This window comes from Dioscorea cayenensis, chromosome 7 (assembly GCF_009730915.1).
Source record: "Dioscorea cayenensis subsp. rotundata cultivar TDr96_F1 chromosome 7, TDr96_F1_v2_PseudoChromosome.rev07_lg8_w22 25.fasta, whole genome shotgun sequence".
Lineage (NCBI taxonomy): Eukaryota > Viridiplantae > Streptophyta > Magnoliopsida > Dioscoreales > Dioscoreaceae > Dioscorea > Dioscorea cayenensis.
In genome coordinates this window covers 5,666,423-5,682,458 of record NC_052477.1, presented here as the reverse complement: position 1 = coordinate 5,682,458, position 16,036 = coordinate 5,666,423, and the positions used below count along the sequence as shown (strand labels likewise).

General features: G+C 35.8%; 1 protein-coding gene across 1 annotated transcript; it reads right to left on the bottom strand.

The window, feature by feature from the left end:
- Positions 1-745: 745 nt before the first annotated feature.
- On the bottom strand, positions 746-15,819 carry LOC120265894 (ENHANCER OF AG-4 protein 2-like). The gene is made up of 12 exons (XM_039273848.1): positions 15,496-15,819; positions 14,744-14,820; positions 8,450-10,522; positions 6,637-7,087; positions 5,870-5,978; positions 5,666-5,778; positions 5,413-5,597; positions 4,295-4,778; positions 3,749-4,214; positions 3,416-3,595; positions 1,278-1,327; positions 746-1,193 (listed from the first exon to the last, which is right to left on the bottom strand). Exons 1-11 carry the CDS (start codon positions 15,616-15,618, stop codon positions 1,302-1,304), a joined length of 4,287 nt encoding a protein of 1,428 aa, XP_039129782.1. The 5' UTR covers positions 15,619-15,819; the 3' UTR covers positions 746-1,193; positions 1,278-1,301.
- Between the last annotated feature and the right edge of the window lie 217 nt (positions 15,820-16,036).

Sequence of the window (16,036 nt, the reverse complement as noted above, 5' to 3'; positions counted from 1 at the left end):
ATAAAATGGACATCCGAAAAAAGTAGTAGTTATTTCAGTTCCAACATAACATAAAAACCAGCAGCACAATATATTGAATGGAGTAACTTCACCCACTAAGATAACAACAAATCTGCTCAGACACAGTAGTAGAGCTGGAAAATTTAAAACCCTTGAATAATGTGGACAAAATGCAAAAGTGGACTTTTGAAAAGGTTTCAATAATCAAAGTTGAATAAATGCCAAATTTAAATCGAGGACAAAAATCAAAACCTCTGTCCATTCTCAAACAGGAGCTTGCATCCAAAATTCTGGGCTTAAGAACCCCCACACATTCGTACAATGAGCATAAACATCAAAATAGGGGCAGAAAAGAATAACTGAAGTAAACTCACAAGAGATTGTGTAGAGTTCAAGAAAATACCAGAATTGGACGATGGAAAAAGCTCCTTCACAATCACAGCTCCCTTTCACTGCAAACAGTGATGCACGGTGCATACAAACCAAATATACAAATCAAACAATACTATATCTAAGTATCAAGGAGAAAAAAGTAGGGAAAAACACCAGAGCACACACCATTATAACAAAGAATGCCTATAAACAAACAACAGCAGAGGTGCTCAATCTCTGTTGTGAGATTAGTTAAGCTATTTCTAGAAAAGCAACATTGCCACAAATATTGCTCTTCTGAGGAGAGAACCACATCCAAATTAAGCAAAAGACAAATAAATAACACCAATAGCAGTCACTGACTGGAAAATCATTTCCAAAAACTGATGCATGTTTGCAATCAGCTATTTGATATTAGTCTGACCACTGTACATTAGAACCCCTTGGATTAGGCTAACTGCCACCATCACCAGTTGATAAAATATATCTCTTTGCTAATAAATGCCCAATATAAAAGCTCGCAAACAGACATGTAAATTCTGGAGCTTTCAATGAAGATCAAATAAGATTAAAAAGGATTAGATATGATCTTCATATGAAGAAACGATCAACGCACGATAGCCTAAGATCTTAAACTGATGAAATAGCACCTCTCCCCAATGGCCACCTTTCCGCTTCTGCATTTGCAGAATTGCTAAAGTACATATGTACATTGGCAGGCGTCTCTGATCTTCCATTAACTCCGTTCTTTTTGCATGGAAGATATAAAAATTAGTTAGACATGCGAGCATGCCGGTGAGCCCAGATTGAACAGTAAATACCTGACAAGTGAAAATGAATGGCACACCTTTAAGCAACACAAGAAACCCAAATAACTGAAGTTTAGGACAAAGCAATAAAAATACCAGGCTATATTGCAGATAAAATGTTTATCTCGGTCTCCAGAAGCTGTGTGCTGCAAGTCCAAAAGCAACTCGGTCAATGAAAATACAAATACACACTCATATATCATGTACTAAATTAACACATTTCTAAAATTACAACCATGGTAAGAAACAAGGAAGTCAAGCGAGTTGATGTAGGATGAGTTCAAACTCATCCTACGAGATCCATCAGTTCAATATTTTCCCTGGCGCGGTTTGGTTAAGTGGGAACCATAAAAGCACATTAAGAGGACTCAAGACATTTTTTTTTTTTTTGTCATGCCAAAGGAAAGAACCCAACATTTAACAAAGCACAATCAACAATGAAATGGTAATAGATAAGTAACTAAGTTATTAGGAAATTTATATATCAATAACCAACAGCAAATATCATGTCAGCCATAGCTATAACTTTTACTATTCAGGTGTTCTAACAATCCAGAAGCATATCATTGCTTCTTTGGGTCTGGTTGTGTATTCCATTGCCTGGGTATCATGTCTTTCGACTGTATTGAGAAGATGGTCAGCGTGAATCTAATATTGGTGATGTATGCATTATTATTAAAATGAAAAGCAAAAGAAAAAAATTACTAATGCAAAAGGCATTAAAATGCATGGCTATGAGGGGAAGAAAATAACAACTAAAAACACCTCCACCCAATGAAGAGGCAATAAGAATGGTACCAGGGCAATGCTCTCAATCTCAATATAAATTGACCGTGGGATAGCACAGATTCTCAGAATGGAAGATAAATCAGACAGGAATATCAAGATAGCAAAATGGAACTAAGGCAATGCCCTCAATATGAATCGGTTGTCAAATAGCACAGATCCACACAGTAGAAAATAAAACCAAACATAACCATAAAAGGGCAATATAAGAATAGGCTAAAAAAATGCATGCACTCTAAGAACTTGATAGTCATACATAACTAGTTTTCTGGTATGACCAGTTCATACGGGGATATATGAACCGTATGTGTATACCATTCCTCCATTGTGGCATGTCTGAGGAATTGAGTGGCCACAAACTTCTCACTACATATTTAGGGCAGATGAAAATGCATAGAAGGGCTTATATCATTTGGCTGATAAATTTGAAGGGTCCAATTTGGCTAACCAAGGATAACATGACTAAAAGTGTATACTCATATTCATAAAATCTCCATGCTACCCAAACCTCCAAAGTTGGAAGGTGCATGAGATATTAGATGAAAAGTAGAGCCGTAGAGGATTGAATCCCCTTATATCCCTCACCTTTTTCAGGCAATAGAAAATTTACTCTTTTCCAACTATTTCGCTTGAGTCTTTTGAGAGACATTCACTGATTGCCAATAAACAATTTACACACGAACTAATTTACGCTTTTTACAGGGATAACATCAGCCGTTTATTTAACAGGGGTACAAAGGATATTGCACAATGAATCATAAGGAATGCTTTATCAAGGAATTCAAAGACAGAATGGTTGCAAAAGGTCATGCTCAGACAAAAGTGATCAATGCTTTTATTTTCAAAAACTTTACCTGTCTCAAAGTTAAATTGCATTCATTTAAGAATCTAAACTGCATTTAATCTCTTGTGAAAACTTCACAACTAGATGCTAAAATTTCTTTTCTAACATTGAACAAGTTAGATAAATTAGAATATTCCATAAATGGGCTCAAGCAGTAACCGAGGCTATGTTAGGATAAATTCAGTAAAGCCTTGACATATTATAAACTACAACACCAATGTCACACTGTCCATTCCATATTATGAGACAAATTGTGCCAGTCTATTTTGATGGCAGTACTTGTAAATGCATTGTTGTCCCAATAAGTGGCACACAGTATTGAATAATTAAAGAAGTTAATCCATTATAAATTCAACATCAAGGGTGTGCATTAAGATATTTCAAATAATAAAAACCACAGCTACTTTTTGTGCATCAATAGGAAAATGAAATAAGGAAAATATATACAAGCGTGTGAACAGAAAACCAAACAGTCTATCCCCAACAATGTCAAACTAATTTTGAACAGTATTAAAAGATCAAGGAAGCCAGATAAATCATAAGTGCGACCGAACTTGCTCTCTGGGAAGGTAAATAAGCAAGTAAAAGAGATGACTTAGTTTACCTCCCTCCACAGGTGAAATAGAATTCTCTGGTTGTGGTCTTGGACCAGGCATTGAATGATAACCAGATATCCTGGGCGGATGTGGCCACCCACGACATGGAACGGGTGGCGGCTCTAAAGGCGGACCATAGAAGGGAGGAGGAATTGTTGATGCATCAACCTTGTCAGAAACCATAGGACCTGCAGAATATGAGAATAATGAATTTTGGTTTGAAAGACAAGTAATGCAAAAAATACATGCTCTGTTCTAATACATTGCCAATATATTAAATGAAGACAGTCAAGCAGAATACCCAAAATAACAGCAACAACAACAACAATAAAGAATCATACCTGGGTGGACAGTTGGGGAAAATCTTCCCCTCTCTGCAATGTCATGTTGAAATGATCCGTTCAAATCCCTGTCATTATAGAATTTACCCCCTCTGGGATCATGTACTGATTGTAGGCTATTAGGAAAAGAGGAGCAGTTTCCCCAAGCCTGGCCTCTTTGTTGTGGGTCAGCAGGGACAAAGGAGAACTGATTTGAGACTCTTGCAGGAGGTGGCTGGGGAGTGTAGGAATTCAACATTGGTCGATTAACTAAAGGTAGAGCTCTGTTTGTAGTATGCATAGTTGGATGGGCACCAGGAAAGCCACCATATGAACTAGAACTAAGAGAAGAGGAAGGGTGCGGTATCTGTCTCCGAATATCACCATAAGGGTGGTTACAGTAAGGCATTGGAGCTGAGGGGACAGAGTTTACAGTCAGATTTCCAGGCGGCTGGTATATAGCCTGAGGTAATTGGCTTCTTATATTCTGAAGACATGTTCAGAAGAAAATTGAAGTCAGAAACAGGAAGACAACAGCACGAAAATAGATAGAAGGTAGATCTTTACATGGGATGCACTGTAAGCGTTTGAGTCAACAGCAACAGAAAGAGTGTGAGATGCACCCACTGATAATTGTTGGTTGACAACAGACGGAGGAGAGCACGATGAAGGCATAGGTGGAGGAGAAGATGGTAATGGGGGAGGGGATGGTGGAAGATCTTCAGGAAGTGGAGGCACAAATGTTGGTGAATGTTGCTGATCATACTGCTTATCTGAATTGCATATGTTATCAGTTGCTGCGACATGACTAATGGAGCAAACTCTAACTTCACAAGGGGGTGATACATCCTCCATCTCAAGTTCACCATCAACATCTTCCAGAATATGACGGTGCTTTTCCTGAGAAGTGACAGTACCCTTGCCATCATCAACTTCAGCATTTCTTTCCGGAGTAACAGCTTCAAAACTCTTCTCATCAGACGAGCAATCATGTTCATCGTCTTCAACCACACAAGGAACCGTCAAACCAGAAAGCTGGAAACTAGTGTTGCTGCAAACAAGCAAAGAAAGGAATCAAGGAGACTGCAATGAGCAAAATCCCTGACAGCTTTTACATATTACATAATACAAAACAAAGAACACTTCAGAAGACCTCATCATTTAGAATAATTAGTGCTTCCATCCTTGCAAAAAAAAATTCTAAGAGAACAGCCAAACTTAAACAATGTAAGATAGCATTGCAAGGTACCAAATAGAAATAATGGAAGGCTTCAGAATAATATAAACCTATTTTCATACAGAATAGATTGATATATTATAAACAATCCCACCATGTGGCATGTGCGTGCTATGATATACCTAGGAACTGAAAATTAGATCACAAGCAAAGACGTAGTGAGTCAAATTTCTCAAGCAAGGTTCAACTACTATCATATAAGACAATGAACAGAATAATATATTATAAAGATGACATCCATGAATTGGATTCTTAGGGCATATCAAAATAGCTATGAAAATTTATCAGTCAAGGAAAATTGCTGGAGTTCACATAGCCCATTTTAATATTTGATTCTAACAAAATACGAATAAATATATATAAATTATATTTTCATATTACAAATAAAATTCTCTTAAAATTAAAAATATGATTGGTCATTGTGTATATATAGAAAAACACGACACACCTTCCATATTCGTCAACAAGCATTCCCTCCATCTCCCTGATAGGATCATTAATTGCTCGCTCAGTTCTAGGACGTCGAGAGGAGTGGTTACTAAATGGTGCTTCATTCATAAAATCCAGTTCTCTTATGTGGTGTCGAACAATGGACTCCGGCAGGGTTTTCCTCTCAAGCCAAAGCCTCAAAACCTTTTTGAAATAAAACCAATGGAAAATATTATAACAGCAACATGAAAATTAATAAAAGAGATTCTTACCTTGAGACATTGCCTGCGGTTTTCCACCGCAGGCTTTCCAGGAGGTGCAGCAGCACATAATAAGCGAGAAAGCACAGATTGGACTAATGAAGCATACACATCTCCAGCGCATCCTAAAAATCATGTGTTGAAATCAACATGAACAAAATTGTTTGTGTACAGCAAGAAGCTGCTGACAAAATAACAGAAACTGCTTTCAAGTACCTTTTTGAGTGCGAGAACATTGAACAATTGAATCTACAAGAAAGAATAGATCTATTCTCCTGTACAGCCTTGACTCCCTTTCTAAATTTCGAAGTAACAATTCAATTACCTATTAAAGAATAGAAAAGACATCATACATCAGAATAATAAACAGCGTACAGACTATTGCCACCAGAAGTTCACATGAATCTAAATTTCGAAGTAACAATTCAATTACCTATTAAAGAATAGAAAAGGCATAATACATCAGAATAATAGAACAACAACGTACAGACTGTTGCCACCAGTAGTCCACATGAAAGCTCAATGTCATCATTTCAAAAAATTAATGCCAATCACAATGTACAACTCTAGCATAACTCAGCTGAAGAAGTTCAAGGAAGATCTAAATCTTGTTTGGCTGTGTCAAAGCTTATGACTTTTCAGTATGGAAAACACTTCAGCAGCTAATATTGCAATAGTTGGACTCATAATGAACATGAAACATAATTTATCCTAAATTTTCTTACCAACTGAAATTAAAATGAGTTTGTGAAACTTCTGAAAAATGCTTCAGTGAGCAGGAAAAAATCAAAAAGCAAGTGATCAAATTACGGCACTTACTATATAATGTGAAATCGAGATGCAATACAAAAACATTATACGCCAGATTTCATGATCCAGATATAAAGAAGTAAATAACACACTAAGTGTGAAACAACTAATGCAAAAATAATAGAAACATAGTCAACCAATATCAGAAAGGGAAAGAATTAGATTCACCAAACCTCTCCAGCAATGCCATATTTTGCACATTCAATAGCAAGTTGTGTTGCCCGACCAATACTGTCTTTTGTCCTTGATAGAATATGAAGTGAAACTTCAAAAGCTTTTCGAGCTGCCTCAACTTCAGCATGTTCTGTTGGAATGTCAGCATCTTTTTGATGTAAAGCAGGACTAGAGCTATTTGGAGACGTTTGGCTCCTATCATCACAAGGCGCTCCATGGGTGGCCGAAGGAATTGAAGGTGACCCTTGTTCTGAAGAATCTTCTATATAATTTACAAGAGAATGTGGAATAGCCTTGCCTTCTTCCACAGTATTAGAGAATGATGTAGATCTAGAGAGGACACGTTTAGCTTGGGCCGCAGCAATCAAGACGCTGATAGGGGCCAGATCAGGAGAAAATCCCCTTTCCTTTGAAACAGCTGACAGTGTAATTTCTGCAACAGAATCCTGCCTAAAATGCTAAAATAATTAATGTGGCTGGCAGAGAAGGCACAAGCATCAGTTATAGCATGGTAAAAACATGGGCATACTTATAGTTAATCAAATAATAATTACAACAAATATATGTGAAGACCAGGCAAACATTCCTTTTCCAATCATCCCTTCTAAATCACCTTTTTAACATTCTCGGCTGTCATACCTTATCTTATCACTTCAAACCACATCTTATTTGGAAGATCTTTAGTACCAACAGCTTGAAATAGTCCCTCCAAATTAGTGTTTATTGGGCCCTTAATGTATTGGTGAACAAAAAAAGAAACAGATACACAGATAAAACTACAATTAGTCTTTACAAATAAGTATACATTGGCCAAATTATTTCAAACAACTGTATTTTTTTCCTACAAAACAAGTGCTATAAAGTTCTAGGGCTTATGTTGTCATGTCTCATTTTCCTTTTCAAAGATGAGACAACTATTAGTCAAGGCAAAGCAAGAGTGATCTCTATTCCGATCCACCTCTTTTATATTGATAACTTCTTCTGTCCTGATCTGGTTACTTTAGGTAAATGATAAAAGGGATGCACTGGATTACTACATTTGCAAATAACAAATTTCCAAATTTTCAAATTTGGCACATTAAAACTTGCTCTATTAACACATATGAGAGTACCACTCATATGAACAACATCCATTACCTTGAATATTAATGCAATCTAAAATTTGATACTCTGCTGAATAATAAAAGCTCATAACATGATTTGGAGTTGCTACAAATTAAAAGCAAATATATAAAGGAGTTTAGGTCAAGTCCCTCATCCATGACTCTTTTTCTACAAATTTTACATCATATCCTTGCTCCATGTTATAATTGTATGACAACCAATTCAAAAGAGAGGGTTGGATAATCACGCACAACAAAATAAATATCCATAATCAAACATGATACTCATCTCGTCTGTGTGTAAGTTAAAGATTTGCCTAACTCTTTTAATATCACTGAAAGATAAGTTTCTAAGCACATAAAATTAAAATCATTTCTACTGTGTCATTGACCCTTTGTAAGGCAAAAATTGAAGGTGAAGCTAATCAACATATCAAGTACACAAGAAGTGGTAAATTAACATGTACTGCATGCTAATTTTATAGCATGTATGACTGACATCAATGGACTAGTTTCATCATGGCTTACACAAATAAAAATAAAAACAAAGTCAAAGTATTAAAAGAGTTTGCCACATAAGATTATGTGTATGCCCATGAAATGGAAGGAATAATTAATTTAAATCAGGAAAAACAACATCCATCCATTTGCAATATAAATCATATCGATCTGCTTAACAAATGAAAAATAGAAGTTGTGAATGACTTACAATTCCTTTTCGCCTTTCATATTAGATGCAGGAAGTTGCACAAATTTTGAAGTTACAACCCCATCATTCATTGATAGAGTCACATTAGCCTCATTCTCTGGATCAGCAGAAACAGCTGCTTCACTATACAGTTTCTCAGGGATTAATTCCAAAATTTGATCTTCTCTCTTGCCAACTCCAGCATGGCAAACTTCTAGTGATTGAAGCATCCCACTGCTCATGTCCCCAGCCACATAAGATGGCAACTCACTAACCATGGCTTCCTTGGAAGTAGAAGGAACTTGTTTCTCACAATAACAAGGAACAGTTTTCAAAGTTTCCTCTGGTATATCAGCTTCTTCAGTCTTGGGAGAAAATTCATCAGAGTCTTTGACATCCATATCAATTTCTTTAGCCACATTATGACATAAGATGTTATCAGGATTAACATTGGACGAAGTTAACAAATTTGAATCCATAACTTTTTCCAAAACACCTGAAGGCAATTCAGATATGGTATCAAGGGATGGAACTTTGTCAGGAGAACCTATGTCCTGGGCTGAATATTCCCCAATTTCATCATCTGTAGAAAGATGCAAAGAAGTTGTCTTCAGAGAATCCATATGACCATTAGATGTCAATTCTGCAGTCATAGGAACATCAATACAACCTACTTTTAGCTCATCAGCATTGGCAGACATAGCTTCCAATGCTCGGTGAAGACGTTTTGATGGAGGCAATGCAGCCTCAACATCTATTGGCATACCTTTCAATTGATATTTAGCCTTCCAAAAGTTCATATCACTTCTAGTGTTAGAGATGCAATTTTGTATGGACAGTGAACACTCTGAGGCTTCCGTATCATCCAAGTTAGGCTTATCAGAAGGACAATTATTGCAAGGGCTACCAGATATAGCATTTTGGTCAGACTTGTGTAACAGAACAAACATTCCAGATTCCTCTGTACTTAGCTGTGCATCATCTATAACAGGCTCACCCTTTCTAACCCTTGCACGTTTTACCAGTGGAAGGTGCTCATCTCCATCTGTCTTATGAAATTTATCATTTATTTCACTACAAGAAATTAATGATTCCAAAGCTGTCCCCTTCTCTTCAATCTGTAAATCTGCATTACTGCCCAAAAGTGCAGACTCTGAATCATTTTGTACCCGCTTTCGAGTAGAATTCCTTTTCTTCTTAAGGAACACAGTTTTGATGGATGTGTCAAGCTCTGGATTCAATTTATCATCATTGTCCAAAAACCCATTTCCAACATGTTTAGATTGGCAGCTAGGTTCTGGCATCATTTCTGCTTCACAATCAATGGCCTCAGATTCCATACTAACTATGTTATGCTCACTCTCTCTACAGATACTATTTGAACCAAAATCTGTGGAATCCTGAGGATTCAGAGCATCAGATGGTGAGCGGTCCTGCACTTCCTCAACTACAATTTTTCTATTTACATGTTCTAATTGTACTGCATCAGCAATTAAATCATCACCAGAGTCACAATCACCTGTTGATTGCTGCAAAGTTGAATTTTGTTGTTTACATGGGTCAGCACTTGAGCTTCTGGACCTATGAAGAGATGATACCTTCCTCTGAGTTCCACAGCTTTGCAATGTCACATCTCTAGGCCTCTTTCTCACTGTGGTACTAATAGCCAAAGGAGTTTGCCTTAATTGATCAAGAATTGATATTTTTTCACAAGGCTCCTTGGCCACTTTATTCATTTTGCAAAAGTCAGATTTCTCAGAGGCTACAGGAACACAATGAGGACTAGCTAAAGTGCTGTTATCTACAGAGGAATAAAGCACTTCAGATTGGCTATCACAAGCCATATGAGAATTCAGTTCTGTCGGCTTCCCACAAGTTTTGCTTCCAGAATCTTCTAAATTACCATTATTAGGCACAAGACCCTCATTTTCAGTATTATTCTCTGGCTGATCATTCTTCTTAAGTTTGTCATACATATCTATAATCTCGTCTACTGCACGGACAAAATCAGCTCCTTTACCTTGCCTTTTAGTAAGAAGAGATTTCTTTTTTTCTTCTGTAAAAGCTTCAATATCAGCATGGTTGCAGAAGGCACTACACAATAGAATCACACACACTAAGTCATAAACACTGAAGGATCGGGCACAAGAGTAGAAAATTTATCATGTGTGTAGATAGTCGCAATGTTTTCATAAAACCTACAGAACACTACAAGGTGGGTAGCAATATTTATTGCATAGACACTATGAACATACTTATAGACAAGTTGAGCACAGCAACTCTGCTACAAAGAAAAACCAACCCTAGCCGAAGTCACAAAATTAGACACATGGTGCTTAAGCAAGTCTTTTGCAAACAGGTCTGTTCAGCAACAAATCCTCATGATTTGGAGCTTCCTAGCACAGGGTGAACCACAAAAGCAAGCAAGCGGCAATTTTTAGGGAAGCTGACATAATTACAAAATCAGATTCAACTAATACGACAATGTTCATTGTTCACACAATCTTCGCTCAAAGACAAATGTGAACTACAACCCTCAGCCCAATAAAAATACATCAAAAACCTCATTGATATTTAGCCATGGTCATCGCACAAAAAAAAAGGGAAGTGGTGCAGCAAGAACAACAAAGAGTGCATAACAAGAAACTCTATAGACAGTCATAAAAATCAACCAACAGCTGCCCATCATAAATAGATTTTATATTTAGCAAATTAGTCAAAAGCTATCAAAAACACAAGTGTTTTAAATTTTCTCTAGATTTGTATTTGTATCAAAATTATGCAAACATTTTTTTCTTCTCAATATCATGTTGTATCCATACCACAGTAGGTAAAACTAGTTTGCTATATAAACATATAGTTTTAGGTAATTTGACTATTTAAGTCATGAAAAAAGAGAAGGAAATGGGTATCAGATCCACAAGTGTTCAAATCAGATCCATAGCATACTAGTTTCTTCTTCACAGCATGTTCTGAAAACACTGAGTGATCAAAATACAGCTAATCACACAGGATGACTATAACGAAACTTCAAATTGCATTCACTTAGACCTACTGCAACTTCAAAGATAAATAATACAAGGTCTAATTTTCCATATCTAATTGATTTATAACACTTTGGGGGACAAAAGTATGTCTGGTACAGTAGCCTAGTTTGATAAGCCAGGTCAAAAGAATATTTGTTAACTGGGTGTACACATAATTATAAAAAAATTAATATTATGCAGGAATCAGAGGAAGTCTCTCAAACACAGTTTGAATAATTTTATAATACAGTATTTAATTGTTCAACCACAAATACCTTAAAAATCATAAACAATAATATTTTAAAATAGTAAACTATCATAGATATTTTCTGGCATGGCCTATTAATCGATATTGTTTATCATACCAAAAAGAAATAACACTAAACTAGCTTGTACAATTAATAAAAGAAACTGGCAGATTTCTAACATAAAGCATCCCTTAGAAGAAATAAAAATGCATACAAAAAACTTTTCCAAAAGAATGATAGAATTAAAAAGAGTCTTATTTCAGATGAAATTAATATTCAAATCATATTCTCTATGACATTTCTCACAAATACTTTATTTTCCATGTAATACAGTATGCCCTCCTCTTGACTAGCCAAATAATATACACAAAAACATGAAGTCGAACACACACACAGAGAAGTGCAGAAAATAGGATGAAGTGCATAACTAAAAACAAACCAATAATAAGTACAAGGATTATATTTGATCAACAAAAGGGCTTGAAGTGAGATATCTACACTTTCACTCAGAATCTTAAGACCACTATCAACACAAAGCCCTGACTGTGCAAAAATATCATTAAAGCTCAAAGAAAACTGCAATTATATATATTTTGTATTGTCATAGGAGCCACAAGTCTGGACAAGTCTGGACTAAATAGTTTTGATTTACCATGTTTTTACACCTTGGAAAAAATCAAATTACTAACGCTTAAGTTTACTACAATGATATTCACAAATTAAGACTAACAAATAATTATACAACCCGTTAGAATTTAAAATTTCAAGTCACACCATTTTTTTAATTTCATAAGATGGCTCATGGTAGGGTGGAGAGGTAAATCGCTCAAAACCAGATCATACAAGGATATAAATGTAGTTTGATTTTTTCCAAAGATACAAATACAAGTCTTTTTTGAGGTCAAACATTCAAAATTCCAATGATGCTTCTCCACAAACTGCATACAATAGCTATTTTAATCATAGGTGAAGTTGCAAGTGAAATGAACAGAGGAATTCCAGCAATATAAGGTCAGCTTCTAACAACCTAAAACTGCCTTTAGGGTCAGTAGCAATATACTTACTGGCACAACAACCTGACACTAACACTAAACATCAGCCACAACACAACACATTTACAGATATATATCCTTAAATGAAGCGTTCCCAACCCTCATGCCAGAATTCTATTAAAAGGCTTAGAAGATGTTCTTGATGGCACTGTTGGCTCTTGTATTTGTAAGTACACATAACACAATAGAGCAAGTTTGTTCTAGTTCCTTCCAAATCAAATAACGAAATTCACAAACAAACATAGTGAACATGTGACTAAATTATCCACAAGAAGGCAGTACCAAAAGTAAAATTATATAAAATAAAAATATTATAAAAATTCAGAAATTCATAAACAACATGCACCACCTAATCCACTCCCAAAAAAAAAAAAAAATCACATCCTTGAGCAATAAGCAAGTATTTTTTACATAGACTGATAGACAGAATATCAGAACATGTAATAGGATTTTCCTAGTTAAAACAAGAATTTGCAAAAACTTTCCTAAGTTAATGATTGGGCACCTACTATTGGGTATAGCAGAACATATCTAAGCAAAGTGTATAATAACACTAAAAGACAAATAATCATGATATTTTAATCACAAGCATGACAAACATAGTGTCTTAAAGGCTCCTGAATAACCCATCAACATGCAAGGGAATCAAGCGCCCAAGCACAAATCAAGAACCTTTGATCAATTACAGAAAACATGAAGAAGAAAATACTAATTTCTAATATTTTCAACTGCAAATGTTGAACAGTTTAACAGATCCAAGAAAACTGAAAACATAAAATCATCCAAATATTGAAGCATGGCAGTCAATAAAAGCAAGCAAACAATCCTAAGCAAAAATTCTGATGGAATTGTGGAACAGAATAATGAAATGAAAAGATGATATATAAAAAGAAAATTTATTTTATTCTGAAGCAATGTACTTGGAAAGTAATTATGCTGTTCTTCTAAATGAATTCAGAACAAGAGACCACATGAATGAGAACTAATAATCTGCTTTAAAAATCCCCACCAGAAAACTTTAAAATCTAGAGTTGGTACTGTTATTATGCACCCATTCATTTTTCACTACTCGAACAAAATGTTGAGGTTCAAACAAACAAAAAATGTTCAGTTGAATGCAACTTATTTGGCCCCTGTATGTTACAACAAAACAAAATTTAGAGAAGAAATAAAAAGAGATTTTTAGGGAAACTGTAAATAAAATAAGATAGATAGAAGCATATTATTTTTCTAGATAGGAATTAGCATGGTAAAGTGTTTTAATTAAAGGCAGAAGCATAAAAATCATAGTTGCACTGACCAGAAATGGACTGTAAAGTGCAGTGTTCAGTCTTAAAAAAGCTTTTTTTTTTTTTTTAAGTTTTAACAATCTCAATAACCATAAATCTTGAAAGCACATCCATAGTTTACCGTGTGATCGTTGGTTCAAATGATCAATGCGTTCCAGCACACAGTGCAAATGCAAGATATGCAATTCCAAGAATATGTGACTGTCCTTAAACAATGAAATAACAAGAAACCATTCAAGAGAACAGTTGACAACTGCCCATGCAATGAGGTGTAAAATATATACTATCCAGTAATTAAATAACCACAATGTCCTAATGCAAAAAATAGCAAACAAAACAAGAAAAAAGAAAATTTTCATGAAGAACAACATAAAAGAATGAAAACAGAAGTAGATAGGTGACAGAAAAGACTCAGCCGCAGATAATGCAAGAAAAGCATATCCAACACAGTCATAGGCTTAAGTCTACCAAAATTTGACAGTAAAGACTATAACATTTCTTGAAAAAGAAATATTCTTGGAAAGGAGTACGGTTTTAAGAAAGCAATAAAGCATAATCAAACCTCTTGATCCCATTAGATTAGCATGCAATTACCATAAAACGGTAATAGAGGATGTACCGGACAAGTTCAATATCAAAGCAAGCACAAAATACATAACAACTCAGAGAGAATTGAATTTTTACACTGAAAAGTACTCACATTTGCTTTGTCCCATAGAAGAAAACAAGCAATTTTTTCCGATCAGAGGAATAGCCCCATTTTGTTGGATCACTTATCTGTTAAACCACCAAAACATAAACAAAAGAAAATTTGCTGAGACAGGTAAAAAGAATCATGCATGACATTCAATAAAAGAAATGATTGTTTCTATCAAAGAGAAACTTCAGCAGTACAAAAACATTTGAGCCACCAAGGGGTCCTCATAGCTCAGACAGGATTAGATTACTTGCTGAAATTGCTTTTGATAGATATTCATACAAAAAGAAATAGCCCACATCCAGGTAAACTAAAGAGAGCATCAAAATTCTACAAATTATCTTAAAGAGAAGTTTCTTTCCACCATAAGCCAAGTGCAAACCCTAATCAACAGCATCAAGCAGGTAAACCCATCCAAGATTCAATCTATAGTCTAAAGAGCTACAAAGAAAGACTAAATTTACCCAATTCAAGTAAAAAGGAGACTGCTTGCACTGTAACCTAACCATAGCATTCACGATCAAATGCTCAAAAACCATCCAAAATGCAACTGAAACTTGTGGCAAGTCAAAATAAGTAGTGAAAACATTTCTGCCATCAAAATCAAAACAGCTACACCGAAAAAAGAGCTTTTTTTTTTCCTCCCACAAAACACCCAAACTCAAACCCCCATCACAAAACCCCCATCAATCCAAGATGCAACGAAAAGAGAAAGCATAACAGAAAAAGAAAATCCCAAAACAAGAGGAATATACCACAGCAGGCCAAGCCGGAAAACCCTTCATTTTGGCAAGAACAAGGTCCCCAACCTTCCACTGTTGTCGGGCAGCAGCTGCCGCCGCCGCTCGCGCAGATCCCCTCTTCCGACTGGGCGCCATCAAGAGACCACCAAGCCCCAGCCAAGAACCCTAAGCCTAGGGTTAACACATACGATTCCAAGATCCAGAGAAACAGAAGAACGAACTGGATGAGAGATCTATCTTCTTCTCAGCAAGAAATCCCCCGATTCCGATTGATCCGAGGACGTAGTCGGAGGCCGCCGGCATCGAAGCGGAGGGGGCTGTGTGTGTGGGGGCGAGAGAGAGAGAGAACGAGAGAGAGAGAGAGAGAGAGAGAGAGGAAAAAATGAGGCGATGAAGAGGTGAGAGCGAGTGCTATGTGGAGGCAGCTCGGGCACATCATCGGTGTTTTCCTTTGAAAACTGTTTTCCATTTTCTAATTTCTGTTTTTGTTTTCTTTTCCAAAAAAAAAATAAAAAAATAATATATATATATATATATATATATATAAAGTTGC

Bases quoted from the DNA above. Each gene is read 5' to 3' on its own strand.
- LOC120265894 (XM_039273848.1), bottom strand. From the start codon at position 15,618: ATGGCGCCCAGTCGGAAGAGGGGATCTGCGCGAGCGGCGGCGGCAGCT. The intron at 4,779-5,412 runs GTGTGTCGTGTT...GCTTGTTTGCAG, and splicing joins CTTGTTGACGAATATGGAAG to CAACACTAGTTTCCAGCTTT. The intron at 4,215-4,294 runs GTAAAGATCTAC...ACATGTCTTCAG, and splicing joins ACGCTTACAGTGCATCCCAT to AATATAAGAAGCCAATTACC.